This window comes from Hyperoodon ampullatus (genome assembly GCF_949752795.1).
Source record: "Hyperoodon ampullatus genome assembly, chromosome: 7".
NCBI classification, from domain to species: Eukaryota; Metazoa; Chordata; class Mammalia; order Artiodactyla; family Ziphiidae; genus Hyperoodon; species Hyperoodon ampullatus.
This window is the reverse complement of record NC_136920.1, coordinates 98,656,476-98,684,301: the sequence shown is the minus strand read 5'-3', so window position 1 is coordinate 98,684,301 and position 27,826 is coordinate 98,656,476. Positions and strand designations below refer to the sequence as shown.

General features: G+C 41.3%; 1 protein-coding gene across 6 annotated transcripts in view; it reads right to left on the bottom strand.

Moving 5' to 3' along the window:
- The window catches only part of CADM1 (cell adhesion molecule 1), a gene marked incomplete at its 5' end in the record, with an annotated part of 326,602 nt that overhangs the window by 32,242 nt on the left and 266,534 nt on the right, over positions 1–27,826 (bottom strand). For 3 of the 6 annotated variants that reach the window (XM_079707474.1, XM_079707476.1, XM_079707475.1), the window contains 5 exons: positions 284–370; positions 5,308–5,480; positions 8,567–8,666; positions 21,835–21,993; positions 24,163–24,300. In XM_079707474.1, the coding sequence (XP_079563600.1) occupies positions 284–370; positions 5,308–5,480; positions 8,567–8,666; positions 21,835–21,993; positions 24,163–24,300 (657 nt within the window). The remainder of the gene's footprint in view (positions 1–283; positions 371–5,307; positions 5,481–8,566; positions 8,667–21,834; positions 21,994–24,162; positions 24,301–27,826) is intronic. The other 3 variants (XM_079707477.1, XM_079707478.1, XM_079707479.1) reach the window with 1 other exon arrangement.

Genomic DNA, 27,826 nt, shown 5'->3' with positions numbered 1-27,826 from the left:
GCCAGGCTGCCCTTTTCCCCCCTAGCATTTTGCTTTGCATGGTGATGCTTAAAAAAGAATTCTGCAAAATATCTGATCTACTGTTAAATGCTTGGATGTTAAAGACTTTTCTGAGGCCCTTAAGAGTCGACTTGAGAACACAGTATCTAATGTCTTTCAAGTTCCCAAATAAAGGAATAATTCCATTCCAAGGAGTTAAAGGGACCTTTTAGGCTTCTTGTTATACATACCAGAAAGACAGTGTACATTCAGGACATCTGCAATGGCAATGAAGGTACCATACCTGCGATGATGGTAAGGATGGTGGTGGTGGTGGTGGTGGTGGTGGTGGTGGTGGTTGTTGTGAGAGGAGGGATAGTTGTGGGGGGATCTGGATAAAGAAAAAAAGGAGAATCAAACCCACAATGCTGAGCACAGCAGTGATCAGTAACGACACAACAAAGGCGTGAAGACACTGACATGTTGTTTGATGACTTCTCCCTTTAAAATCCAAAGACTCCCTCCCCCCGCCGGCCCCAGCCCTGCAAAGATTTATGTCTTATAATCATATCCCAAGGCCTTATTCGGAAGAGCTAAGAAAAGAAGAAAAGAAGAAAAGAAGAAAAGAGACTTGGGGGCTTCCCTGGTGGCACAGTGGTTAAGAGTCTGCCTGCCAATGCAGGGGACACGGGTTCGAGCCCCGGTCCGGGAAGATCCCACATGCCGCGAAGCAACTAAGCCCGTGTGCCCCAACTACTGAGCCTGCGCTCTAGAGCCCGTGAGCCACAACTATTGAGCCCACGCGCTGCAACTACTGAGCCCGCACACCTACAGCCCGTGCTCTGCAACGAGAAGCCACCGCAATGAGAAGCCCGCGCGCCACGACGAAGAGTAGTCCCCGCTCGCCGCAACTAGAGAAAGCCCACGCATAGCAACGAAGACCCAACATAGCCATAAATAAATAAATAAATAAATAAATAAAATAAATTTCAAAAATTAAAAAAAAAGAAAAGAGATTTGTATCAGTGAAGTGAACTAGGGATGAGGAGATGAGAAGTAGAGAAGGGAGGAAAAATCACAACATATGACACACCCTCCCCACCCCCATCCGATTTCAAAGGGTGAGGTTACACCAACTCAGCCCCTGAGAGGGTCTGACGGTTGTATTTCGTTTTATGCTTTCACTGGTGGGAGAAAGGAGGAGATGGCGCTGATCTATCTAAAGGGCTCCTATCGGCCAAGGGAAAGTGTGCGCCTGCCTCTTGCTCTCTGACTGTTAACTTCATTATTTTCCATCAATACATCCCAGCAGGAAGTAAAACTACTTTTATACTTGTAATAAATACACAGAAGAGAGAATGTCACCACTAAATATCAAGTTCCAGGCATGTGAGATTTTACTGAGATTTTATTTTCTAAAAGTCAATAAATTTTACAACTTATAAATATTAATCAGTTCATCGCCTTTGCTCAAGCCTGACCTACGTGGGCGACAATGATAAAACTGAAGAACGTTTCCATCTTGTAAACAAGAGAATGAAATATAAACAAGGCTTAACCCTCCAAGCCAGGAATCCGATAGGGAATCCTCTGTCAGGTGTCTGATATTCGTCTATCATCTCCAAAATTATTTGGGGGAAAAAAGAAGGCAAATATGAAAGAGAAAAAGAAATTCTCAGCCCAACTGATCAAACTGAATGTGTTAAATTGTCAGCAAGACTTTGACCTAAGCAATCATTCTGCTATAATAGAGCGTAAGATGATTTGAAGGCTTTTGATTTTAAATTTTATCTAACGCCCATCAACTTTTTCTCCCTGACACATCTGGTGTCCTTTTATCTCCAAGTGAGCTCTCAGACTGTCTAATTAATACATCCAAACTTTAATTATATACTGTGTCTTTATTGGGTTTGGCGGAACTTCCTGGAAGTTTACGAAAACATTATCTTGACGTTTGGTTATGAGGTCTGCTTAAAAGATTCCTACCGTTGATCAATAATCAGTTTTAAATTTCCTCACAAACTTCTCTCACACGTACACAAATGTATGAGTTTGAGAGGGAAGAATCAAGAGCAAACCTGTCTGTTTTAGGGGAGACTCTGTTCATTGAAGTTGGGGATGCCAGCAGTTTAAACGACTATTGAAAGCAGCCTCACACATGAGTGCAAAAAAAGAATCCATTAAAAAAAAATCTCTGTCTCTTCCAAGAAGTAGAAATGATTCATAATTTCAAACTATCTTGTTAGAAGAAGAACGGGCAGTACACGTTCAGTCTTGCTTTTTGGAGTACTTTCTTATGGAGGCCACAGGTGGGGAAGCATTTTGTGACCTGGGAGACCACTGGATGCACCTACATCCTGCGGCAGGTGCAGGTACAGGTGCAGGTAGGGACGCAGGTGAGCGAGGGGCACCGGTCCCTGAAGACAACCTGCTCTCTCCACGCCCCAATTCAGCTGTACCCAGAGATGTGCCTTCTCTGTTCTGATTCAATGACAGTATTTATCACTGAAAAGGAACATCTGTAGCTGGTATGCTACAATGCTATTTCTGTCTCTATTTCAAAAAGTATTGGCACACAATGTACGATGTCCACAATACAATCAAAGTGCACCTGAAGGTGATTTGAAATTACGATTACCAACAGGAGTGGAACAGAAACTAACGAGGGCAGAGACTTCAGAAAAAAGGTCACTAGTTCCTTTCATTTTGTGAAAATCACACACTTTCAATTATTTGCATCACTACTGGGGTAACTTGTCCTTCACATGTGGCTCAAGTGACCTAAATGAATTAGATTCCGTTACCAGGTGTAATGCCTAGATCTTTTCTAGCGAGAAGAGCAATGTGAGGTCACTATTTAAGAAAATACAGAGTTGGAGCTAATAAGCTGTGTTTGACACATAGACGCTAAAAGAACAAAACCAACTGGGGCTCAGGCGCTAACCAGATAGATTCGCCAAGTATAGAAGTTACTTCTAGAGAATTAAACATTTTAAAAGCATGTTAACTCTGAGTTCATAAAGAACTTTGAAAGCTACTGTAGTAGGACAATAAATTGGCTTTGAAAAGAAAACCTACTCACCATCTTCTCAAACTGCTAGAATATTTTATTACTAGACAAGCAACACCTCAGGTGAGTATTCTAGCCTGTCACCCCAGGCATTACTGCTAGTACAGGTTACAGAAGGGAGGTAGCATATTGTGTATCTAGCAAATTCCTAGACCAGGCGAAGTGCACCATCTTGGGTCGGGGAGATAGGTGGATGTAGATGTGCTTGCCTACATGGGCAGGTCTCTGTTTCCTGGCTTTCAAATAATGCATTCTGGCCCAGCGAGTTCATTCCCAAACGACAATCTTGCATTGGAGGGAACTGTTCTACCGGGAAGCAGAGAGAGTAAGAGAAACTACAAAGAAAGACACACATTTTACTGTAGACTTTGGAGTCAAAGTTATCGTGGCTCTGGAACATATTTAGTAACCGTGTGAACTTGGGCAACCTATGTCACCTTTCTAAGCTTCCTTTTATCATCTGTAAAATGGGATGATGATGGCGCTTACCTCGTCATGTTATCGTGGAGATCAGAGGTGATCATGCATGTAAAACTGTCACCCTAGCACATGGAGCGAAGTGAGCAAGCCCTCCATGAATGCTAGCCAGAGCTAGGATCCAAAATTATTCGAATCTATCTGTCTATCAAATCCACAAAACGCTTCTCATCCTGAGATGTCGGAACAGTGGGTACAATAAATCAAAATTGTTTTTCCAGATAACTGAGTCTTCTGAATCAAGGAACACATAATACACTGGTGGAAATTTGTCTCTGCTTTTCATAATCTGCCGATTTTAAAAAGAGCTGAATGAAAGTCGTCTGTAAACCTGGATAACAGCAAGGCTGGGGCCTCGCATGAGGCTCAAACCCTGATGTTGATCATGGGAGGGATGTAGAAGCAAAAGGGGGATGACTGGAAACGGGGTACTCGGTGCCGCCTTGCACCTACACGGAGAGCCATGCCCTTCACTCTGATCTCCTTAACTACCGGGGAGAATTAATGCTATTATGTGTAGACCACAGACAACATGGGTAGTGTGCAAAGAAATCACACCTCAGAAGTCTATACATAAAGTGATTAGATGTGAGCCTTTAACTTTGCGTTATGCTAAGGAAAACAAAACTCAGGTACAGGCTAAAGATTATATTTTAATATCCATGTAGATATGAGGGAAAGCATGCTTCTATTTCATCAAAGAGACTGCTACTCCTATTTTCTTCATAAGGAAAGTGGCCAGGTTCTAAGACGTTATGGTGTAAATATCCCATATGTAGATTTACGTGTGTATATGTGTATATTCACATACACTTACACTTGGATTATTTACATGGCTCACATGAAGAGAGAAAAGCACACACATGTTCATATATTTACAAGATACTGAAATTGTCATGCCTATGGTTACTCATTCTGTGTCATGTCAGCTCATGACTATTTTTCCTGGTGTAAAAGTAACCGAGAGAGTCAACTGGACAGAAGAGACTCAATTCGTCATCATAAGACGAGACAGGCAGTGCACTCCTCAACTAAACAGAGAATATTCACCAGACACAAAATTGACCATGAGCTATAAATGGGAAATAAAATTGACCATGAGCTATAAATGGGAAATAAGTTTAAAATGGCTAGTACAAGTAGGTGCACAATAAATATTTGTTGACTAGAAAGTGAAATTCATGATCATATGCTTTAATAATCCTGCAAAAAGATATTAAGAAAACAGACAAATTAAAAAAAAAAAAGCACTTCTGTCTAAAGCAGTAGCTATAGGTGGTTAACAGAGCTACCAAGGACCTTCTATTTTTTTTCCAAGTATTTACTGGCTTGCGACGTATGGAATGTAATAGCTTCATGCTGAAAATAGGATAGTTCTGCTCATCAAAGCAGGAGAAAGGCTAGCCCAGGTATCATCGGAAAATACCACTGGGAATAGACTTTCTGAGCTGAAAAGCCATTAATTGGTGAGGTTGAATTTCGCAGTCATTATTTCTAACATAATCTCCATAGTGTGCGCCTGAGGACAAAGCTTTCCTACTCAGCATGACCAGAGCCTGTGATCTAGAGGGAAGCCCCCAGGATCAGAAGGGGAGAAGAAAAGTCGCTGTCCGCCTAGTGGTAGCACTGGGGTCCACCTTGGACCAGGCTTCTTTAATTCTTGAAGGAAACAAACTGTTTTTTTTGGTTTTCAACTTGACCAAAAGCTCTAGGAGTGAATCATAAGCAGCAGCTACATAATAAATGAGTCAAATGGAAGAGGGCTTCATCTTCTCACGTACCGTATACATACAGCATATAATCCGAATGAGCTTTCCCCACTATGTTTGAAGCCTCACAGCGGTATGTACCATTATCTGTTTTGTTTAGGTTATTGATGAACAGGTTGGGCCCCGACAGTACGGCGTGTTGAGGCATTTCATCATCGACTCTCACCCAAGTTACCATCACAGGCCTGCAGAGGGAATGGGAGAGAGACAGGTTGCATTATGATTTCCCACCAAGATGTCTGCATCAAACCTCTCACCCACACAGTAAATGAATCCCATGCAGGATGACACAATTAAAGAGGACCTATTTTAAGTTCAGAGAATTATAGCTGTGAAGGCTTCACAAATCTGTTTGGAATATAATTTAAAAAAAAATATTATCAGGTGTTGAAAAACTTTCAACAGACCAGAAGCAGGAGTCTCATTATTTCCAATTCATCTTCAACAAATCAGCAAATAAACCAACGTGCCCTATTTTTATGCCCTGCTGTGTGCTTTCACACCAATTCAGACAGGACAGAGCTCACCCATTGTTAATCATCTCATTAATAAGGGTAAAAAAAATCAAATCCTGGGCTAGTGATACATGCATTAATCTCATGGTTACTAACATGCCGAGATAGTGGCATAGAAAGTTGTGATATTTAAGTGGATTTCGAGTTTCGCAGAAAGGAATGGACTTTTACAGCTGAATAGTGCTTTCTTTGGCCTCTGCTGTTTGAAAAAAAATTACCTCTTCTCATTCTGGAAAGAGGTAATGACTTCCTGTCCCCTTACCCCCTACCCATAACACACCCTCCGCCAACCCAAGACCCCACCGCACCTTCCAAGGCCCCAGGCTACCTTATCTATGTGTTCCTTGGCAAAATGCCTGTCTTCCCTGGCTCTCCAAGGCCCTCACACTGCTCCCCTTCCCTTGTGTGTGCACCTGCAGGCCCCCAGCTCGAGGGACAGGGTCCCAGATCAATGGCTGTGGAGTGACAGCACCTCCACGTGAACTCCTTGGGTCCTATGGCACTTGCTCATCAGAGGGGAGTTTATTTTCGCGATTTAAAGACCACATTTGTATCCATCAGGAAAAAGCAAATTTCACAAGATGCTCCAGGGCCCAAATTGCACACACACAGAGTCTTTTTCAAACTCACTGAATTTATAATCCTTCAAGGCAGCCCCTATGAAATGGAGGCCACATCTTGGGCTGGGCCTGAAAGCTGCCATTTCCAAGGCAGGGCCACAGAGATTCGGGCACAGAAGCAGCTTCCTTTCATTTCCTGAACTACCTCTAGGAGCAGCATCAGAACCAAAGACCTGTGCTTCATATGAATGGGCACTCAAGACAGCCCTGTCAAGTAGCATTCCGGTTTTCCAATGGGATGTGAAGTCACAGTTTTTCTTTAATGACACATGGGTTTGTTATCACAACCCAGTAAATTATTTAAAAATGAGCCCTGCATCCGTCCTCCTCGCAGGCAATGGCGAACGGCTCTGCCTGGCAATCAGACCTACTGTCCCGCTGCTTGACAGCTGAAACCATCAATGGGGGTAAATGCTGAGAACATTCACAACATTTAACAGCAAGTGAAATTACCATTTTTATTGTATGCAATTTCTTGAGAAAATAAATAGGTGATATGCTAGAAGGGCTAGCAGTCAAGTAACCCGTGCTTTGCTCAGACAACCGTGGACCCGGGACGATTTGAGAGGAACAAGCAAATACCCTCTCTGGCATCAATGTCCCGAAGGAAACATACAATTTACTGTCCCTGTGGCACATCTGACTGAACACAGTACCTTCTTCAGGGGAAAAAAATATAGAGACAAAATAGAGGTTAGCAAGCCGTAGTCTGTAAATGTAGTTAATGTGGCTGGTACTGTAAGTGGCAAGAGGCCTGAGAGAATTTATTTTTTTTGCCACTGGATTGTTTTGGAAGGAAGGCAATTTGCTACCTGGGGCCTAATTCAAACAGTTTACACAAAGAAAGAGCTGAATCTTTTGCAGTGTTCAAAGCAGAAGAAGACTGCTCTGGTAAAGCTGGAAGTACTTAAAACCAAATAACCTCAAACCACCCAAGGAAAATCAAAGCAGAAGCAAGACCATCTCCTCCTTCCTAAAGGCCATCTTTACAACTCCAAACGGTGAGTAGAGAGAGAAGCAAATCCTTGCCCCTGGAGAAGGACACACAAAATAGGGAGGGCTCACGTGGGAAGAGAGCCCACTGCAGCCAGGCTCCCTCTGGCTCTCTGTTCTCTCAGAGATCAGTGCTTAGCTGTCATGGGGAGAATTCTTTCCAGAAACTTGGGGGAAGCTTTGTGAAAATGCTCTGAGGTCCTTGTATGAATATGCTAGTTAGCAAAACTCTGAGAGGGGGAAAAATCGTAGCGTGGGGACAGCAGAGGGAGCTCAATGCTGTTTTTTGTTGGGGACCAATAAAAACCTGAGCGCTCCCCGTCACGACGTTGACCTGTTGTTCCATGTGAAATGGATTGTTTTTTCCCTCAGAAACAGTTAAAAACAATCTTTACTCTATTAGAAAGATGAAAGGATTCTTCCTCCTCCCCAAACGAAATGGAATAAATAGCTAAAGTGGTACCACCACATGGCTTTCGCTTTATTAGTGATAATACATGTAGTTTCTCGAATTCACTTTCATTAATTTAGCAGGAGCAAGTGAAGTAGCTTTTTTTACGCTTTTCAATAAAATAAGAGTGTAAGTCTTTTCCCTTATGCAGTATGTATACATATTCCTTGAGAAAAATTCCCAAACCATTCCTTACTAACAAAAATATTTCTAGTAGTCACTTCTCCTTGAGGGAAGAAGCAAAATGAAAAGTAAGGCAAATTCATTTGCCTACAGCTAGCCCTAAACACAGCAGCTTAATTTAGGTCTGAAAACCATCTTTCCAACAGCTTAGTTAGACATTAACACAGAAGGTAGCAGAGATATCATTAGATTGTGGGCCCACTAAAAATTTATTAGGATTATTTTATGTGGGTGAGAGAAAATAGTTCTGATGATCATGTTGATGATAATAAAAGAGAATGAGCTGAGATTTCAATCTTGGCTGGCATTTCATTTTTCTCCCAATTCTCACCCTTAAGAACCACAGATATTTATCCCCCTTTTCACTGAATATTCTTTTAGTTCCTGAAAAATCTTCCATCCTTTACAGCAGGAGACAGGTGACAGGCCAATGAGTTGTGAATGCACATCTGTGTGTTGTGACATTTACTGCTCATGACCCTCTGCCAACCTTGGCCTTCAGAACTTACTGGGGCTTCCCGATGGCTTCACATGTTAACTCAAGCGCGTCCCCTTCCCGGGTTAGGCCTTGTAGAGGATAAGTCATCTGAATATGCACTTGAGGCTTATCTGTGTGACAACAACACAAAGTATAATGTTTAGCAAATGGTATCATCAGTCAGAACCGGACTTGCACGCTGTCACAAACCCCATACGACCAGCACTCACGCACTTCCCATCCTCATGCCTTCAGTAGAATCCTTCTAATTAGTAAGTGATCCTGGCATTTGCTCAAATTAAACTGACTAATAACTCTAAGAAGTGAACCACGAATAGATAAGAGATTCATAAGCCAACCACGCCACATCAAACATTTCCTGCGAAATACATTTTGTTACATTTATCTCCAGACTCACTCAAGCTAAAGGAAACTCATTTGCCTTCATGCTGAGGTGAAGCCACAGATATCTGCGGTGCTCAGAATTGATACATTTTATCATAGATCATATATTACTATCTGTGCTCAGAATGGATACATTTTATCATAGATCATATATTACTATGCGACAATATGTTGTGACAGTGCATATTAATAAGTGTGCCACTTCTATGCTCTTGTTTTCAAATGGGAAAGGCAAAACTTCTGAATTCCACTCAAACATCTAAGAATAAAGAACTGGGAGGTTTTGGTGGCCCCTAATGAAACTCTATGATGGCTCAACGTAAACATATCAGAAGGAAGGAAACGGACGGTTACCGAGTCTACTATGGTAGGAACCGTCCTTGGTGGTGGAGAAAGCCCAGTTTTAGGGACGAGAACATTGGTACCTAGAGAATGATTCAGGTTGTCCAAGGTCATAGAGATAACATAATGAGAGACAGCCCCATGAAATGTATTTTGGAGGGATTATTGATTCAAACCCACATTTCCCAATGGCAATCCATAATTAAAGCCAAGTATACTGAGTATAGCTTTCTAATGCAGTCAAGTATTTAGGTATTCCTAAGTGATGTATTCCTAGGCGTAAGTGAATACTTTAGTGATGTAGGTATTCTTATTTCCACTAGCTATTTAAAAACTGTGTTTGTGAGTCTGTGGGGCTGTGGGTATGAGAGAGGAACGCTAGGAGGTACAGGGAATGGGGAGGGAAGGGGGAGGGGTTGGAATTAACTTAGATACACACACAAATACATTTACAAATAAAACCTGAATGGAATTGGGAGGGTTTTTTTTTTCCCTTTGCTGAACTAATAAGCTATTAATCCCTAAATCATTTTTCTCATTTAATTTCATGACTTTGTAAATGTATATTTTTGGAAATGTACCCAAGAGGTAAAAAATGTGAGAGGGCAAGACATCAGTTGGCTGAAAGGTCAAAACAACTGCCATAACTTTACTTTCTCGGACAATCACACCACCCAAACGACAGCCCCTTGGCCTTTTACAAGCAGTGGTTCGCTCATTATCATTCACCCTGTGGTATCAGGGGGCAAAGAGAAATATGGCGGGGCTCAACCATCTCTACCTGTACACAGCCAAACAAGCTGCACGAGGTCCTCTCTAGGGATGGCTGTTTTCTGGATGTATTTTTACAGTCGTGTTACTAGCACTGGATCTTTCTCTCTCTGAAAACCACGTGGCATTCAAAACCTTTTAAGGGAGGCTTCTTGTACATCGGTGGGCACTGTACACTGAATTGGTAATGCTTTCTGAGGAGCTAAGTCACTTGCCAGAGAACATAAGTTAACTGGGACTGAAAGCTCCAGCTGACCCCTGAAAATAACACGACTCTATTCTTAGACTTGTTGGCAAAGGCAATGTTTAAGAGGAAAATGGCCTAGAGGTCTCCAGATACTGATAGCTGGGTGGGGAAGCTAATCATTAAAGAAAGGCAAAAATACTCAAAAAGGATAAACAGGATGACCTTAAATGAGCACTGGCTGATGGGCAAGTGTCCTGGGCACCCACCTTTGAGAGCTACAGACAATACTGTAGGCTAAATACAACCATTGGGTGACACATGTGGGTCTATTATTTTTGGTGGTATAATACACTTGCACACAGAGCTAGTTGGTAAAGTTTATTAAAAAAACAACCCACAGGGCTTCCCTGGTGGTGCAATGGTTGAGAGTCCGCCTGCCGATGCAGGGGACGCGGGTTCGTGCCCCGGTCTGGGAAGATCCCACATGCCGCGGAGCGGCTGGGCCTGTGAGCCATGGCCGCTGGGCCTGCGCGTCCGGAGCCTGTGCTCCGCGACGGGAGAGGCCACAACAGTGAGAGGCCCGCGTACAGCAAAAAAAAAAAAAAAAAAAAAAGACCACAAGATATCCAAAAAAAAAATGGTAGAAGGTTTTGCCACTGAAAACACAGACAACAAAATACCGGCTCCCTTACAGTTCATGCTCAGAAACAGCAGCACTTCTGGAGTTCCTGGTTAGGGAACCTCTGTCATCCTTATCCAGGAACCATTCTGAGGAAAGCTAAATTTAAAGCCCCCAATTTGGGCTGAAATGTAACATTTTCTTATAGGTTAATCTCTGATCCACAGAAGGTCTACATTTTCCATGCACTGCCTACTTCGGCCCATTAATTAAGGAGAAGCAGAATGCTTGCTGGCCGATGTGGAAGGCTCTTTTGTCCTTTTTTCTCCTTTGTATAATTTACAAGCAAACAGAGAGAGTATATTTTTCAGCACAGTGCACTAAGGGTTTTTACACGCTCAACTTCCATTCATAATAAAGACGGTGCTGAAAATCTATCCACCCTGCCTTTTCAGTACCACTGAGTTTGTTTTAGTTAAATGCTTTTTATGTTCCTAATGGCTGTTTGCCAGTTGTCAATTACTCACATAAATTAGGAATAACAAGCTAAGGCCTGGCTATACCTGGATTTTACGTTTAAAAAAATCATATACTAAGCCATAGGAAGTACACCTTCAATTTTGATAACTGACTTTCCCAATTTACTCTCTAGGTTTCTGGAGAAACATCTACCATCTACTTATGGGTACAGCTGCCACAGTTCCCTTAATAGGTCGCTGGAAAGGTAAACATTCATCTTGCTTGTATTATACAGAAAAATGTCCTCCTCTGTTGGCACATGCAGTATTTATAGGCATATTATGTGACTGTGGGCAGCTGAGCTATCTTCACGCCCAGCCTAGGAGCCAAACAGAGGGTCTGTGTGCCAAGATCCATCTCTGGGCGAAGGAAACTTAAAAAACAAATTCAATTCCCCCTCCTCTGCCCTGAAAGAGGAACTTGAGCCTTCCCAACAGGTGGGATAGAAACCCTGGGACTCCACTGGCACCTCTAGAACCCAGGGCTGCTCAATTTTCCCAGGATGATCCTGACCACAATCCGAGTATGTCAAAAGACTGAACAATCCAGATGGCTGATTGAATAGCCCAGAAGCTCATCATTTATATTTTAATTATGTTCATAAATCAAACGGTGGGTTATAACCCACCGAATCTTTTCTGAAACAGAACCAGACTCCAAGATTTATTTTTAAGTAATGAGGTAAGGCCCAGAACATTTTCTGGGTGATCATTTTATGCCTCGGTTGGTGCTGGAAAGCACAAGGCTAAAAGCCAGATGACACTTTCTGCCCAAGTGCAATAACTGTCTAGAAATGTACTGCAGAATGGCTTAATGTCACTATAAAATGGAACTGCTTTATAAAAATAAGAAAAATAGTTTGGTCTGTGCACTCATGGAACATTACAGTTACAGAGATGGTACCACCAACAGCTAATAAATTAGGTCAAGGGATCTGAGGTTTTCATAATACACTGTAATTTTTTAAAAAACCCCGTAAAAGACATTTAGCAAGACTATTACAGCAGACAAAATTCGTCCACTGGTCAAAGTCGCACAGAGGGTTAAATACCAGGAGGCTTTAGGTCACACTACAGTAGCAGCCAATTAAAAAAAATCATATTAGAAAGACATTCTGATTTGATGAGACTTTCTTTAAATGGACTTTGCTCTCTCTATAAAGGGAAAATATATATATATATATATATATATATATATATATATATATATATATATATATATATATATATATATATATATATGAAAGGAAACTCTTAAAGAGGTTAGAATGGCTTGCTGGCAGATTACAATTGATTTCATGCCAGTCTGACCTTGTACCATATTCTATGATCTTTTCAGAAGATGAAACTCAAGACTCTGGAACCTGTATTTCACTTTCCTATGTAAATGAAAAGTCACAGTCTCCTTCTCTCTAGATTACCACACTAACACATCAGGTCTTTAAAATTTCTTAGTTAAAAAAAGTACACTGCGGGCCTCCCTGGTGGCGCAGTGGTTGAGAGTCCGCCTGCCGATGCAGGGGATACGGGTTCGTGCCCCGGTCTGGGGGGATCCCATATGCCGCGGGGCGGCTGGGCCCGTGAGCCATGGCTGCTGAGCCTGCGCGTCCGGAGCCTGTGCTCCGCAACGGGAGAGGCCACAGCAGTGAGAGGCCCGCATACCACAAAAAAAAAAAAAAAAAAAAAAAAAAAAAAAAAGTACACTGCGGTTTCCTTTTGCCTGGGATATTATCCTCCCCATGTACCAGAGAGGAGCATTGCTGAGATAAGAGGGAAGGCGCCCTGACACCGCGGCAGGAGGAGACCTGTTAGCCCAGGGGCTCCTGACGCTTTCCCTGCCTGAGATTTTCTAAATCGTGGGACGTGGGCCTCAAATGTTCATTGATGTGCTGACTGCAAGCAGGCCCAGGAACCCAAGTGCAAATCTGTTCCTGCAGGCTCTTTGCATCCCTTGCTTAGATTTCATCCAACATTCTGAAACACCTGTTAGAGGAAGACTGGATGCCTGTCGACCAAGTGTTCATTGTTTTGGGCCTACCAGGGAGAACTCAAGGGCAGTGTGGGCCCAGCTGGAATCAGAATGGCTGGGAGGATGGTTTGGGTCAGTGTCTGTGCATTCAGGTGGGGAGGCACTGACAGAAGGGTCTTTGTCAATCATGGGGGATTACTGCAGTTTGGAGGAGCACGACAATGCCCAGATGCACCTGAGATTTGGTGAGTATTAGGGGCTGCTTGAGCTCAAAGCAGAATCCACCACAATAACATGGCTGCCTAAGCTGTTGGGAGGGCCCAGCTTTGCTCTGAGGGAGGGCAATGTACCACAAGGTCATTGGGGCTGATGTATCACGAGGTCATCGGGGCTGGTGAGAGAACACAGTCACAGCGAGCTCTCAGAGGACTTAAAGAGAACATCTTGCAAAAGGTTTGCTTCCCATTGTCATGATACATTCACGAACAATTTTCACTGCCATTTATTTTGTTTGTTTGCAAGGTGAAGGACCTCCTGCTGTTACATCTGTTGTATGAATCGGAGCACTTAAACTGCTCTTCTTGAGGAGGGCTGAGCTATGATGAGTGGGATGAGTCAAACCTGGGGGGACGGATGTGGGACCGAAGAGCATGTGCCACATTACACAGTAAGATGCAGTTTCCTCTTGTTGCAACTTGTAAGTAGTTTTGTGGATATTGAAATTACTGTTTACCCAACAGAATCAAATTTTATTCTGTGATGTTGTGGCAGAGAGTAGTTTCCAGTGCCTTTGAAGTGGGGTGCACACTCACCCACACAGCACTCTTCCATATCTTTGAGAAATCTTCAGAATTAGAAAGTGAACACTGGGTGAGAAAATTCTCATAGCAAGATTTTCTGCACAAGAACGTTAGCTCTGTAACAAGAAAAGTTTTTGTTTTTTGTATCCCTGGTGCCTAGAACAGTGTCGGTGCCTGGCACATAGTAGGCATTCAATACATATTTACCAAGTGAATGAATGAATGAGAAAGTGGGGAAACATTGGGGCATGGACTTCTAGCTCTGCTACCGGTTAAACAAAAACAAAACAAAACCAAGCAGACCATGAATCCCTCTAAGCCCTGTTATAAGACAGACAAGGCATATTAAAATTTTCAAGTGTTTATTTGAGCATCCATTTGAACAGGGCAGCCCAAACTGAAAATGCTCCAATAGGAGCTGGGGGAAAGGTTTTAATAGAAAAGACACGGAAGTAAAGCAAGTGAATTATTTGATTGGCTAGAGCTTGAGCAGTTGCCTTTTTGGGGGAAGCCTGGTTAGCCGTTTGTGATTGGCTGGGCTTAAGTTTCATTGCCTTGGAGTGCACTGGCTTTGGTTTAGGTTTTGGTTTGCCTACATAAGCTACCAAGGTATCAGAGTCACCTTATTAGATTGGTCTAATGTCCTCCTTGTTTAATCACTTTAACAGCCCTCATTGCAAAATACAATTCTATTTTTCTTTTAGAAGGTTAATCCAGCTCCCAAAATTTGATGTTCAACCCGCATGTCTGATTTACATACTTCCACTTCACTACACATTTATTTAGCATTTTGGGTATATTTCAAGGTGAAATATAATTTGAAATATAATTCAAATATACATTTGAAATTTTGGGTATATTTCAAATGAAATCATAAAGAATGTTGTTGAACCATTCTTTTTATTTATTTTTTGTTAACCACCTTAAGTATAGGAAGTTTTATTTGTTTGTTCAACATTTTTTAAAACATATGTTTTTTTTAAATTGAAGTATAGTTAATTTACAATGTTGTGTTGGTTTCAAGTGTACAGCAAAGGGATTCAGGTTTACATATATATATATATATATATATATATATATATATATATATATATATATATTCTTTTTCATATTCTTTTCCATTATAGGTTATTATCAATACAAGATATTGAGTATAGTTCCCTGTGCTATACAGTAGGTCCTTGTTGTTTACCTATTTTACATATAGTAGTGTGTATATGTTAATCCCAAACTCCTGATTCATCCCCCACTCCCCCCAGTGATCCCCTTCGGAAAATTCTTTTTAGATTTTGAGATGTTAGCTTTACAACCGTTTAACCTTCCACAGAATCAAAATCTGACCTTGAGTTAAAAACCATTAAGAGCGCACATTAGAAGACTAGTTTCACTACATAGTATTCAATGTCCACAGGCACAGAGACGCATCTTTTCCAAATACATTAGGTCAGACAGCGAGATGTGGGAAGACAGATGTGGGAAGAGGCCTCTTTCTACAGGGTGTGCCTTCAGAAGGCAGGGAGGATGGCAAAGTCTCCCTTCCCTAAGAGTCATGTCATTCAAGTCTTGCTCACAGTGGAGTTGGCCCAATATTTACTCTTTGTTTTTTGAGTATTAGTGACTCAGCCTCCCGCCCCCTTTGGCACTGCAGAATGCCTCACTAACACTCTATAGAGTTAGTGGCATCAGGAACTTGGACCCGCTTCTACTGTGTGTTAACACAAAAAATGAGAGGTTAAAACACTAGTTTGAATCAGGGGGGTCTCCATGCCTTGATTATCTTTCAGGAGGAATAATAAATACTGAAATAACTTCCCTGGAACTCAATTCATTGCTCTAAAAAAATAAAAGAAAGGGAGAGTGGGAGGAAGAGCATACTCTGTTAAAAAAAAGAGACCGGAGGGGCTTCCCTGGTGGCGCAGTGGTTGAGAGTCCGCCTGCCGATGCAGGGGACATGGGTTCGTGCCCCGATCCGCGAAGATCCCACGTGTCGCGGAGCGGCTGGGCCCGTGAGCCATGGCCGCTGAGCCTGCGTGTCCGGAGCCTGTGCTCCGCAACGGGAGAGACTACAGCAGTGAGAGGCCCGCGTACCGCAAAAAAAAAGAGAGACCGGAGATCAGAGAGCAACAGGCCAAATATGACAACGCCAGCTATTACGCTTTGAAGAATATAACCTGGGAACAGAATTGCTGGGGGAGAGGATGGGCTATGGGAGCTGCCGTGGTAAACTGTGTCCTATCCTCCGCTCCAAACAGGAAAGATTTTCCCATTTCCAGGTTTTTCTCCCTCCTTCACTGCAGGACACTATCGATACCAGAGAAACATTTATTTTGACACAAAGAACAGGTTTTGATCATCTCCCTCAATGCCCAATTTTCCCCCAATTGAGGGAATGAAAGAAAAAAGATTCTAGCCTTCTGTGGACCCTCGATGAACAGGAATATGGATTTACAAAATACCTGGCTACACTGAGTCAATAAAACTCATTTGGAAAATGATGTCCACGAACACAATTAACTGGCAGATGATAATTAGAGCAGGGAAGGCGTTCAAACACCCATTTTTTGAGTCTTTGGTTTCATTCTCCCTTTCAAAACATATCTCTTAAATTTTTTTTTCCAGATATGCACACACACAAAACCCTCACTAGATGAGGATTTTTGCAAAACGTTTTAAAGAGCAAGGCTACGATGGGGGAAAGCAAAAGACACACAGCAGTAATTCCAGAGCTTTGGATTCACCTCGGTCCAGAGTAAGGCTTCCCCCCTTGCACAGCAGTCTGAATTCCATACTGAGGGTCACACCTTTTCTTTGAATTCCCAGCTTGTGTCGCTATGTGTTTCCACCTTGATGCTATTTAGACAGTTTTCTTTTAACGCGCAGACAGTGAACTGTTCTCCTTTAAACAGGCTTTTATTTGACAAGAGTATGTTCACTCAGATTTGAAGCTCCACTAACCGTGCTACAATTCTACCACATTCTGCTATAATCAACCCTGTTGTAAATTTGAGCAATGCTATATACACAGACATTGGAAAGAAAAAACTGCACAGAAAGAGTTTAGGGTCATATAGCTCAGAACATTAAAAAGCAAAACCGTTCTCTGCCTAATATCTAAGGAAAGAGAGCTTTGAATTCCAGCTCGCGAGCACAATTACTTTCTTTTTTAAACATTTAACTGCGTGCTGCCGTATCCTTGCTGAGTCTCAGAATGAAAGCTAGAAAACTAAGAGCCCTACTGTATGTTCTTCCTTCCCAGCAACGGTCCTATGAGAAAACCTTATTAATGAGCTTGCAAACGAGCACCCAACAGGGAACTGCCACAAACAAGAGCAGCTAATGCCCCGGAAAATCAAATAACGGAACACTTGGCTGATTGTGGTGCCTTTCATATTTATAATAAAAAAAGGGAGGGGCGACTTTAATTCACTAATTCTGAGAGGTCAACACCTTGCTGAACAAAACAACTCACTTATTTATGTTCAGAAATCTCCAGATGATAAATTATATTGACGTTAATCACTTCAATGCATGCTACACAATTAATATCTGTACTCACCAAAAACTTAAGGATTATTTAAAGTATGACAGCATACACATCTGGCTGATTTTTCACATAATTGGGCACCACAATTTCTCCTGGTACCACATACAAGTGTCTTAACAAACAAACGCTGCAAAATTCTGTGTTCAATTAATTAGGACTTAAATCCACACGACAAAAGGGATTCCAAGTTGGAGCTCAAGCCTTGTCTTCTAGACAATATGGTGGCTCTCCATGTCAAGGGGAGTGTGCAACCCTTCCCTTCATTTTATCCCTCCTCCTTGCTCCTGTCATTTTTAAAGTAAGATATTTAGTGGCATACAATGTAGGTTTTCATTTCCTTTTTAAAAAATAGTATTTTCTAAAAGGACATAATTTATACAGCATTCAAATCCATTATCTGTCATTTTACTCTGTTCTTATCCTGATTAATATCCATCCATCTTAGATGAGGTAGAGAGAGGTTTCCAAAAAACTTCATGTAGCAAAATGGGCCAAGGTTGAACTGAGTATACTTAACACCAATCCTATCAGGTTAGATTTGCTTCGAAGGTAGTCTCATTTCCCCAGAGTAGAGTAATTCTTAATCTGAGGTCCATGGACCAGCTCAGGATGTCCTGGTGATAAACTAATGTTTATCACTGATAGTATAAGAAATCTTTTTAGGTGGCAAAGGAAAGGACATTAAAAAATAATAGTTGTATATTTATTTTAAAGTTTACTAGATAGAATATACATAGCAAATAAAACTCATATTTTTACAGGTGTTTTTACACAGGTCTTGGTTAGGTTAAAGCAATAAAATGGCTTAAAAATTCTAAATGTGATACGAACACAGATGACCTGTGGATTTGGTAAAACTTGTGAAAGTGGCCCTTGAATACCTAAAATTAGGAAAACTGTAAATACATTCCTTATACTGGAAGTAAAATGTGGTGAATGTCATCATTTCCAGCTCTATAGCTGTCAAAGGATTTTAAAGGGGTCAACGATCCCCGAAAGTTTAAGAACTGCTGAGTCCAGAGTTTGGGCCAATTAAAAAATAATGGTCTAATGTTACTCCTCACAGAGTATCCGAAATAATTCACCATCCACGCACACTGGCTACTGAATCTCATGCATTCAAGTATCTCTTCTTTTTTCATGGCCATCAAGAATGTACATATGTGTTTAACTGAGTCATTTTGCTGGACAGCAGAGACTGGCACAACACTGTAAATCAACTACACTTCAAAAAAAAAAAAGAGAGAGAGACATGGTGTGGCTTGTCCGCAGAGAGGGGCCTCCTATGGGAGGAATGGAGCTGAACCCCCAACACCACTGGCCAAGGTCTGAGAAAGTTCTAGTGCCCAGTGACTGAGTGCCTTGAGCATCTGAGACATGAGGCTTTTTGTTGTCCATAGCTGCTGGTGTTCAAGGAGAGTAAAGCTGGTAGGTAATGAAGTAGAGAATTCCAATGTGTCTGAAGATGCTACGTAAGGAATTCCTGGCTGACTCCGCAAATTTTTCAGTAGTGCTCTAGAGAGGGAGGGTAGTGAACTGTCAGGTGACTTTCTTGAGCATGAAGCATCGTATTAAGATGCCAGATCAGACTCTAAACTCCATTCAAATTGACACATTGCTTTGTAATTCTTAATCTTCTTTTATGCAAAAAGACATTTTTCCTTATATACATTCCAAGAAATGGAATATCAAAGGATAAAATGTTTGTGTGGCTTATGCTGGGTAAAAGAACAGAGCCTCCCATAACAAGGTTATGTTAAAGTTAAACATGACCCAGGGATGTGTCTTCAATTTGGGGAAGGCATTAAAGTCACTTTCCTGCAGTTAAGGGCTCACAGTACTTTGTAAGATTGAAGTCAAATGGATTCAGATATGCAGCTTTATTCCTTTTCTTAGAAGGACAAATCTCACTTGAATCTTCAAAAGAAAAGGCTTTATAAAGATCATTGGCAAGTCTTCCAAGGGGTAGGAGGTGTAGTGCTTGAAATATTTTGCATTTGGGAATGAGTGTAATTTTGTAGGTGGGTGGGGCTATATTCTATTTAGAAGATGCTCTGGGAAACTAAGAGTTTAGGAGTGGGAACTGGGTGAACAGCTACTCAGGTCTCACAAAGGAGCTAATGTATTATTAAAGCTAATGGGCCCCTACGAGGAAAGTTAATGGATATTAAGTTTGCTTAAATGAATTACATATTAACAAAGTCACAAGAAATCTACTATCTGCCAATTTAGATAATATCTGATCTTTTCTGTTTTCCCATTATAGGGACATTACACCACAATAGTTTTAGTGATATGAAAATTATAAGCATGATGCCCATAATGAAGCTACATAATGAAGTAGATGAAATGAGTTAACAAGAAAAACTGGCATTATGTAATGTTAAATTGAGCCAAGCTCACAAAGTGGAATGGGATGGCTTCGCAGAAGCAACTTTTTATAACTTTCTCCATCCCCTGTTTTGCTCAGGCAACCTAAGCAGGTGATACAAATCATAGGGGGATTAATGGTGCCCACCCCTGCCACCACCAAATACATACCTAATTCCTAACCTCTGGAACCTGTGACTGTGGCCTTATTTGGAAAAGGATTCTTTGCAGATGTAATTAAGTTAAGGATATAAAATTGAGACCATTCTGGGTTACCCGGGTGGGCCCTAAGTCCAATGACAAGTGTCCTTATAAGAGACACACAGAGAAGAGAAGAAGGCCAGGTCAAGATGGAGACAGAGAGTGGAGTGATGTGGCCACAAGCCAAGCAACACCTGGAGCCACCAGAAGCCAGAAAAGGCAAGGAAGGATCCTCTCCCTAGAGCCTTTGGAGGGAATTTGGCCCTGCCAACACCTTGATTTCAGACTTCTGTCCCCTAGAACTGTGAGAAAATAAATGTCTGTTGTTTAGTAAGCCATTAAATCTGTGGTAATCTGCTATGGCAGCCCTAGAAAATTAATAGAATAATTCATAGAGAGTAATACTTTTCCTTTATCTGATGCCCAATCATTGACATCCAATCAAACTCTTGTAACATTTTCACTAGGCACACTCAAATGCCACCTGGAATTTTGCAGAGGTCAAGTTACAGAAGTCTTTTGATAAAAAGTGAGAAGCTGGCTACTCAGCCACAACTTTGGTGCAGGGATAATTTTGTGCAGAAAACAGATACTTTTTCCACAAGTAGGAGAGCCCAGAGGAGAAGATGAGGAGAGCATCTTTAGTCCACAGACACCTCACTCATCATGATCCAGCTTTTACTGATGAAGCCATCAAGACCGCGGCACTCATCCCAAAGAGTTCCACTTTTAAATTCATCGCTATAATTTAAGCTAAAATAGAAGAGAACTTGCAATCTAAAACAAGATGCTGATGTTCAGTGGGAATAAAATCCCTTCTATAAAAAAATTCAGCACTTATGATGGGGTTAATAAAGCTGGGGGCGGGGGGTGGCTGGAATTACCCTAGATTTTGAAGTTGGCATAGAAATGATTACAGTCAATATTCACAAAATTTAATTAATTAAGTCATGCACTAGAGCAGATGGAATCATTTTCAAGTTTTACATTTGGGTTAAATGTAGTATTTTCAAAATCCTTATTGGCACTCTATAATATGGCAGTGTTTCAGTAAAATAATCCTTTGATTATTTTTCTACCAAGACAACAAGATGAAAATTCTACCTAAACTATATAAAAACATATGTATTCAATAAGTGGCTTCTGAAGTGTTTTTAAAAAACTGCTACTCTATACCCTCAGGATAAAATACTTGGGTAATGCTATGATTTGAGTGTTTGTGCCCCCCCCAAACTTATACGTTGAAATGCTGATCCCCAATGTGATGGCGTTAGGAGGTGGGGCCTTTGGGAGGTGATTAGGTCAGGAGGGTGAAACCCTCATGACTGGGATTAGTGCCCTTATAAAAGAGGCTGCAAAGAGATCTCTAGCCCCTTCCACCATGTAAAGACACAGTGAGAAGGTGCCAGCCATGAACCAGGAAGAGGGATCTCACTGGAACTTGACCATGCTGGTACTCTGAACTTGGACTTCGCAGCCTCCAGAACCGTGAGCAGTAGATTTCTGTTGTTTATAAGCCACCAGCCTGTGGTAGTTTGCACAGCAGCCAGAAAGGACTAAGACAGGTACTCACACTGTACTTCTAGATACCGCTGGGTCTGCAAGTTTCCAGTGACGGCAGGGTGCTCCACCTGACAGATCACCGGGACCCCGTCATCCTCCTTGTTCACCTTCAGCATCAGCTGACTAGTCACAGTGTACATGTCTGACCACTCCTCCACCTCCGATTTGCCTGGGGGGACATACCAAGAACCCAGAGCTGAGTGAATCTCACTCTTTTCTTAATATCCTCCCCCTCCCTCCCTCTGCCCCAACATTACTATTTTAATAAACATAATGGAAGTCACTCCAGATAAGGGTAATCTGGGGGTAGATAACTGATAAAGTGATAATTTCCTACTTTTCAGCCTTGCAGGATAGTATTTAAGATAAAATCAACTCCACATACTATTTACTATTTTTATTTAAATATATGTTTCTCCTGTCTTAAATTTTCCCACAAAAAAGCAGCTGAAAGTTGACCCATTTTGACATTTGACTGCTCAAGGCATTAGGGAGGAAGAAAAGAGAAGTGCTTTTTCCCCCTACAACCATCTGAACTTAACACATCTACTAGGCTGTCATGCGGTTTAAAAATTCCAGGACTTCATCCAAATCCCTTAAGTAATTCAATCAGGAATAAAGATATAAACAACCCCCTGTGCCCACCCCCATCAGCAATTAACAGGGAAAGCAACTACAATTAAATGAAATTGTAATTGAAATGTTTAAACTCGGAGACTTTTGGAAGAACACAAAAAAATGCAGTGGCAGCGGGTAGAGCAAAGTAAGATATAGGCTTCAGGCCAGAAGGGAGCCACGTCCAAGAACACCCAGAAAAGGGGGGAGGAGGCTTCCGGATGGGATGAATAGGCCAAGGAGGCCCCCTTCCTGAACTCAGCACTCCCTGGGACATGGCGCACCATTAACTTTCTTTTAATGTTTTGTACTTATTGGTACACATTTAATGGCTCAATTAACTTAGACAGAAAAGCAGAGGGGAAATGAGAAATTCCTTCCTTCCAAAGCCATACCTAGGAAATAGGAGATTAAAACAGAGCAAGCTTTTTGAAACTTAAGCCATTATATATAGATTTTTCTGTTTCTAGATACAGATTTTTATATCCTCTTTCTAAAAGGACTTTCTTTTCTTCCTGGAACTATTTATTTATTTAACAAGCACATTCAGAGCACTTACCTTGGCCCAGACACTAGCCCCATGCTTTACAAATATTCACTCATTTCATCTTCATAAGAATCACACAAGGTATGTAAATATTAATATCCCCATTTTAGAGGAAATTAAGGCACATAGCAAGCATTTCTGTCAAATGATCAGAGGAGTTCAGGCCCTGAGTCCTCTGTCCTGGGTACTACTTGCAAGGCAATCTTTTTCAAGGAAAGGAATCAGAATGCAGACATGAATGAGGAACTTAGGATAACTGGCAAAAAGAGAGTCAAAAATAGGGGCTAGGCTGTATCCTTCAGCCGATGCAGTGGCTAAGAGGGCAGGTGTCCGAGGATCCAGGAATCAAATCTGGATGGCCCGGTACTGAGGGAGAGACAACAGGAGCAGGGTTAAAAAAGTTGCCTGTGCTGCCAGCACAAAGTCAGAAACGTTGCAGAAGAATAGGCTGCTGACACGGGCAACTGAATCACAGATTTCTCAAGAAGGGTGGTGCCTGCAAGTTTGCTATGAAGACAGATTCTCAGCTGCTTAGCACAAGCACCCTTGCAGGAAAGCATGGTGTCAAAACAACCGATAGTCCAATAGATGTTAGAATGACTTGGTATTCACCATGGCCAAGACTGCTATACATTTTTTTCAAGGTGTAACACAAGAATCTGGGGTCCTGACCCACCCTGGGTCACAGGCTAAAAGCAAGGAGAACGAAGGGTACAGACACGGGCAGCCTGAGCTCAGGGGATACCTCAGTGATTCTAACTGGTCTAGCGAGTTCTAGTTTACAGGTCTGGTTCTCTCTGAGCCTCTGAGTAAACATCTAGCAGCACATATCACCATGAACCCTCAAACAACAGAATGAGGATATGAATTAGAACAGTAAAATGCTGTTATGCTTTGGGCTCAGACAGACTTAGTAACTGATCGCAAACCATATGTTAGGTTGGCCAAAAAGTTCGTTCGGTTAAGAAATACGTTGTTTGATAAAGTGCTTGGCGAACATGAAAAATGTGTCTCATTTTTGCTTATAACAGAACGGACTTTTTGGCCAGCCCAATATAAACGAGCATTTTTGTTCAGGGGTGTGTTTTGCATTTGTCTTTCACGTCCACAAAGGTGTACTCCTCCTGGGATCGAGGGCGGACTGGCTACCTCAGTACCAGGCAATTCGCGTCTTACCTTTGAGCTCCTTGTTCCCTTTGAACCACCTGATGGTTGTGGCTGGTTTGCTGGCCATGGCAGTGCAGTTGACTTCAATCTCCTCACCTTCCACCGCAGTGTCTTTCTGGATATCGATCATCAGATTTCGTGGTGGGACTACAAATTAAACACGTGTGCTTTTTAAACACAGAAGCTATTTCTGGGCATATTCTTCTATTCGTTAGAAACTAGGACCATTGCTCTCAAAAAATGGAGATAAACAACAGACATTCCTGATGGGAATTTAAAACAAACTTGCCACTGGAGGCAACAGAAAAAAGACAAAGTCATTATCAAAAAAAGTGAGTTACGGGCTTCCCTGGTGGCGCAGTGGTTGAGAGTCCGCCTGCCGATGTGGGGGACACGGGCTCGTGCCCCGGGTCCAGGAAGATCCCACGTGCCGCGGAGTGGCTGGGCCCGTGAGCCATGGCCGCTGAGCCTGCGCGTCCGGAGCCTGTGCTCCGCAGCGGGAGAGGCCACAACAGTGAGAGGCCCATGTACCACACACACACACAAAAAAGTGAGTTACATAAAATCCCTTACTGTAGAATTTGTCCTAAAGTTATCTGATAAAATGACCAGTCTTCTGCTCCTAAGTTATCAGTGACCAAGTTATAAAAATATAGATAGTAGATTTGTTATCCATCGGTCATTAGAAAATTGACCAGAAAGCAGATATAAAAGCAAGAGGAGTACACACTACTGACATTATCCTCCTTACCTGGAAGTCTCTGAAAGGAATATTTGTCCTTAAACTCAACCCTTGGATTTCAATCTTCATATGAAAGATTCCAAAGTCAACCAGATCAAAGATCAAAAACATGGAGTCCCATAAAAGAATCACTCCCCATAAACATTCACAGAAAAACTGTGCCTCAGAGACACTTCCATTCAATTCAAATTATTTACAGAGATCTAGAATATGATCTTGACTTCTGATGGATGGTGTAGTAATAAAATCCTTTAGCTATGAAGATGTAGTAATATAGGAAATGCCAGTTAATTTGTAATGATTTTCTGTATTCTGAAATCTAAAGCTGCAAATTTTGGAAACCAAAGGTGAAAAAGACTACTGAGTGTTTAGGTTAGATTTCTACCTCAGAATTAAAACCACTCTTCTCTAAGCATATTAAACATATATGTAATAAAATGATTAGAATAAAATATTTGGGGGCTAAAATGCTGAATATCAAATAAAGAGTAATGACGGTGGTTGATAAAGAAAGCATGTTATCTTTTCGGAAACTGAGTTGACAATGAAACTTCATATAAGTGCAACCTTATGTCAAGACTGAGCTTCTTGAAATAAAAATCAGTAAGAATACTGAATTCAGCAGACTGAATCTAAGAATATATGTCCTGACCACCATGAATAAGCAAAGATGGTTCTAAGACTTATGATTAATAAGTTTCTCAACTCAGAAGAGAAACAAGAAATTAAATATGTATAAACATGCCATCCTGATGATCAAGTTGAATAATAAATCTCTGATACTGCTTCAATAAATTATGGGATTAAACCATGTATTTGAGATCTCCAACTGTTCTAGTCCAATGTGAAAATCCTACCCACAGGAAGACTTTTACACTGAATTGAAGCAGTTGAAAATTTCTATAGAGAATTATGGAAAAGGAAAAGGAAAATTATTTGTTGTATATGTTTCTCAGCAAGATAATTGGTAGGGGGAGTGTAACTATTAGAGCAAAAGCAGGCCTCTTCTTTGTTCCCTGTATAACAGGAAACTAACACAGTTGCTCAACTGGACGTGTTGCTAAAGTGATGTGGCCCCAATGAGTAGTTAAACATGGCAAAGAACTACCCTAGTTTACATTTTAAGAAAAAATAAGCATAAAGAGAGATAGTCTAACATCCAATTTGGAGTTGCACATCTGCCAACATTTTAAGAGACAGAAAGGCAGGTATAAAAGTAAATGGGATGACTTTGGCTATAGCTATTTCCTCAACGCAGTTTATTCTCCCTAGATGACAATCAGGTAGGTTAAAGATTTTCATTACACGTACCTAGATAGCTGATATGGGGTACACAGAGAGACTAGATGTTTACGTCCAACAGATACTACTAAATTCTGCATGCCGTATAATAGGAATACTGAAAAAAAATGCTTTTGTTAGAGCAAATGTCAGAGGAAAAGATTGTCCAAGCCTAAAGAAAATAAGATCTTGGTGAGCTATGGGGAACAGAAGAAGAGGCTTAGATAAAAAAGGAATAACTAAGGAGTAAAAGAGCTAGGAATGTCCCCCCAAAAAATGTAGGGCTGAAAGTCAAACAGTATTAATTCTTTTCAAGGTCCAGGCAGAAATAAAGGTGGAGTGATGAAAATAATTTCTGATATTGACATGTACAATCATTTTCAATGAGAAGTGTAATTGAGTAATGTAATTGATGGGATACTACTCAATTTAAGGAAACTCAAATTGAGTATGGGATACTCACAGAAGGGTTCTCTTTGGATGAGACAAAGAGGGCAAAGAGCTAAAGGTACTGTGTAATACACAAAGCTCTCTTCCTTGGAAAATACTACAGGATGGGATAGAGCAGATTTCAGTATGCATGGATAACTTTGGGAGAAACACTTTGATGGTCATTCTGTGGTAACCTGGGAATGTTCCTGATGGGAATAGATCCAGGAGTTGTTAAAAGGTTCCAGCAAATATCAATTGTCAGGTCTTGATGGCATTAAGGCTCAAACATAGTCTTTGTCAGATATTAGTTTTCTGCGTGTTCCTGGGTATCTTTCCTTCATCCTCTCCTTTTTCGTGTTGAGTCTGAAGATACTGGAGAGCTCTCTCTCCTCCTCACAGGCTTCTTCTAAGCTCCACTAGCAATTCACCTTCAGTGGTATTTCTTAGTAGAGGAAGTACTTAATTCTCTCCATCAGATGGAGAAGGTCATAAGGAGGATGGCGTGTTCTTTTCACATTATCAATAATGTCTGCTAGTTCAAAGTAAGGAAATGGCAAGCGGTACGTATAAATTAGGCCAGAGGAAAATTTACCAATGTCTCTTAGATTTTGTTTGGGGGTTGAGAGTGTGAATGGCAGCAAAGAGGTCCTTACCTAGATTACCTGTTGCTTGGTTTTATCCATGTTAATACCTCCTCTACTGCAGCAGATATCATCTACACTTCCCTAATCCTTCCCAGAGATTCCTGTACCAGTGCTAGCTCCTCCTGGAGAGCTGACATCACCTGTAACTTGACAGCCAAGGTAGACATGTGGAAAACTTCAGAAGTGGTGGAAAATATGACCAGTGTAGAAAAATAAAGGACTTGTTTAATGTTGAGAAGAACATCCTGAGAAATGGCTGAATGACTTTTTCCAAGTCCATAAACAGTTTTCTCAAGACTGTGACCAGTCTTACTGATCTTTATGAAGTTTAGAAGAAGAAAGAGTCAAACATAGTAGGAGTTGTTTGGCTTACAAATATAAAATAAAATGTGAGTCATAATGGTTCACTGATATCAGTTATAAAGTTAACTTCTCTCAGATTTTTTTTTAAAGCAAGAAAGCTTTAGAAAATATAAATGAAGTGATTTAAGTCTATCTTTCTGAAAAAAAAAGGGGGGTAGGACAAGAAAATCTTAAAGTTTATTTTGGTCTATTCATTCTCCCGTTTTTCCCT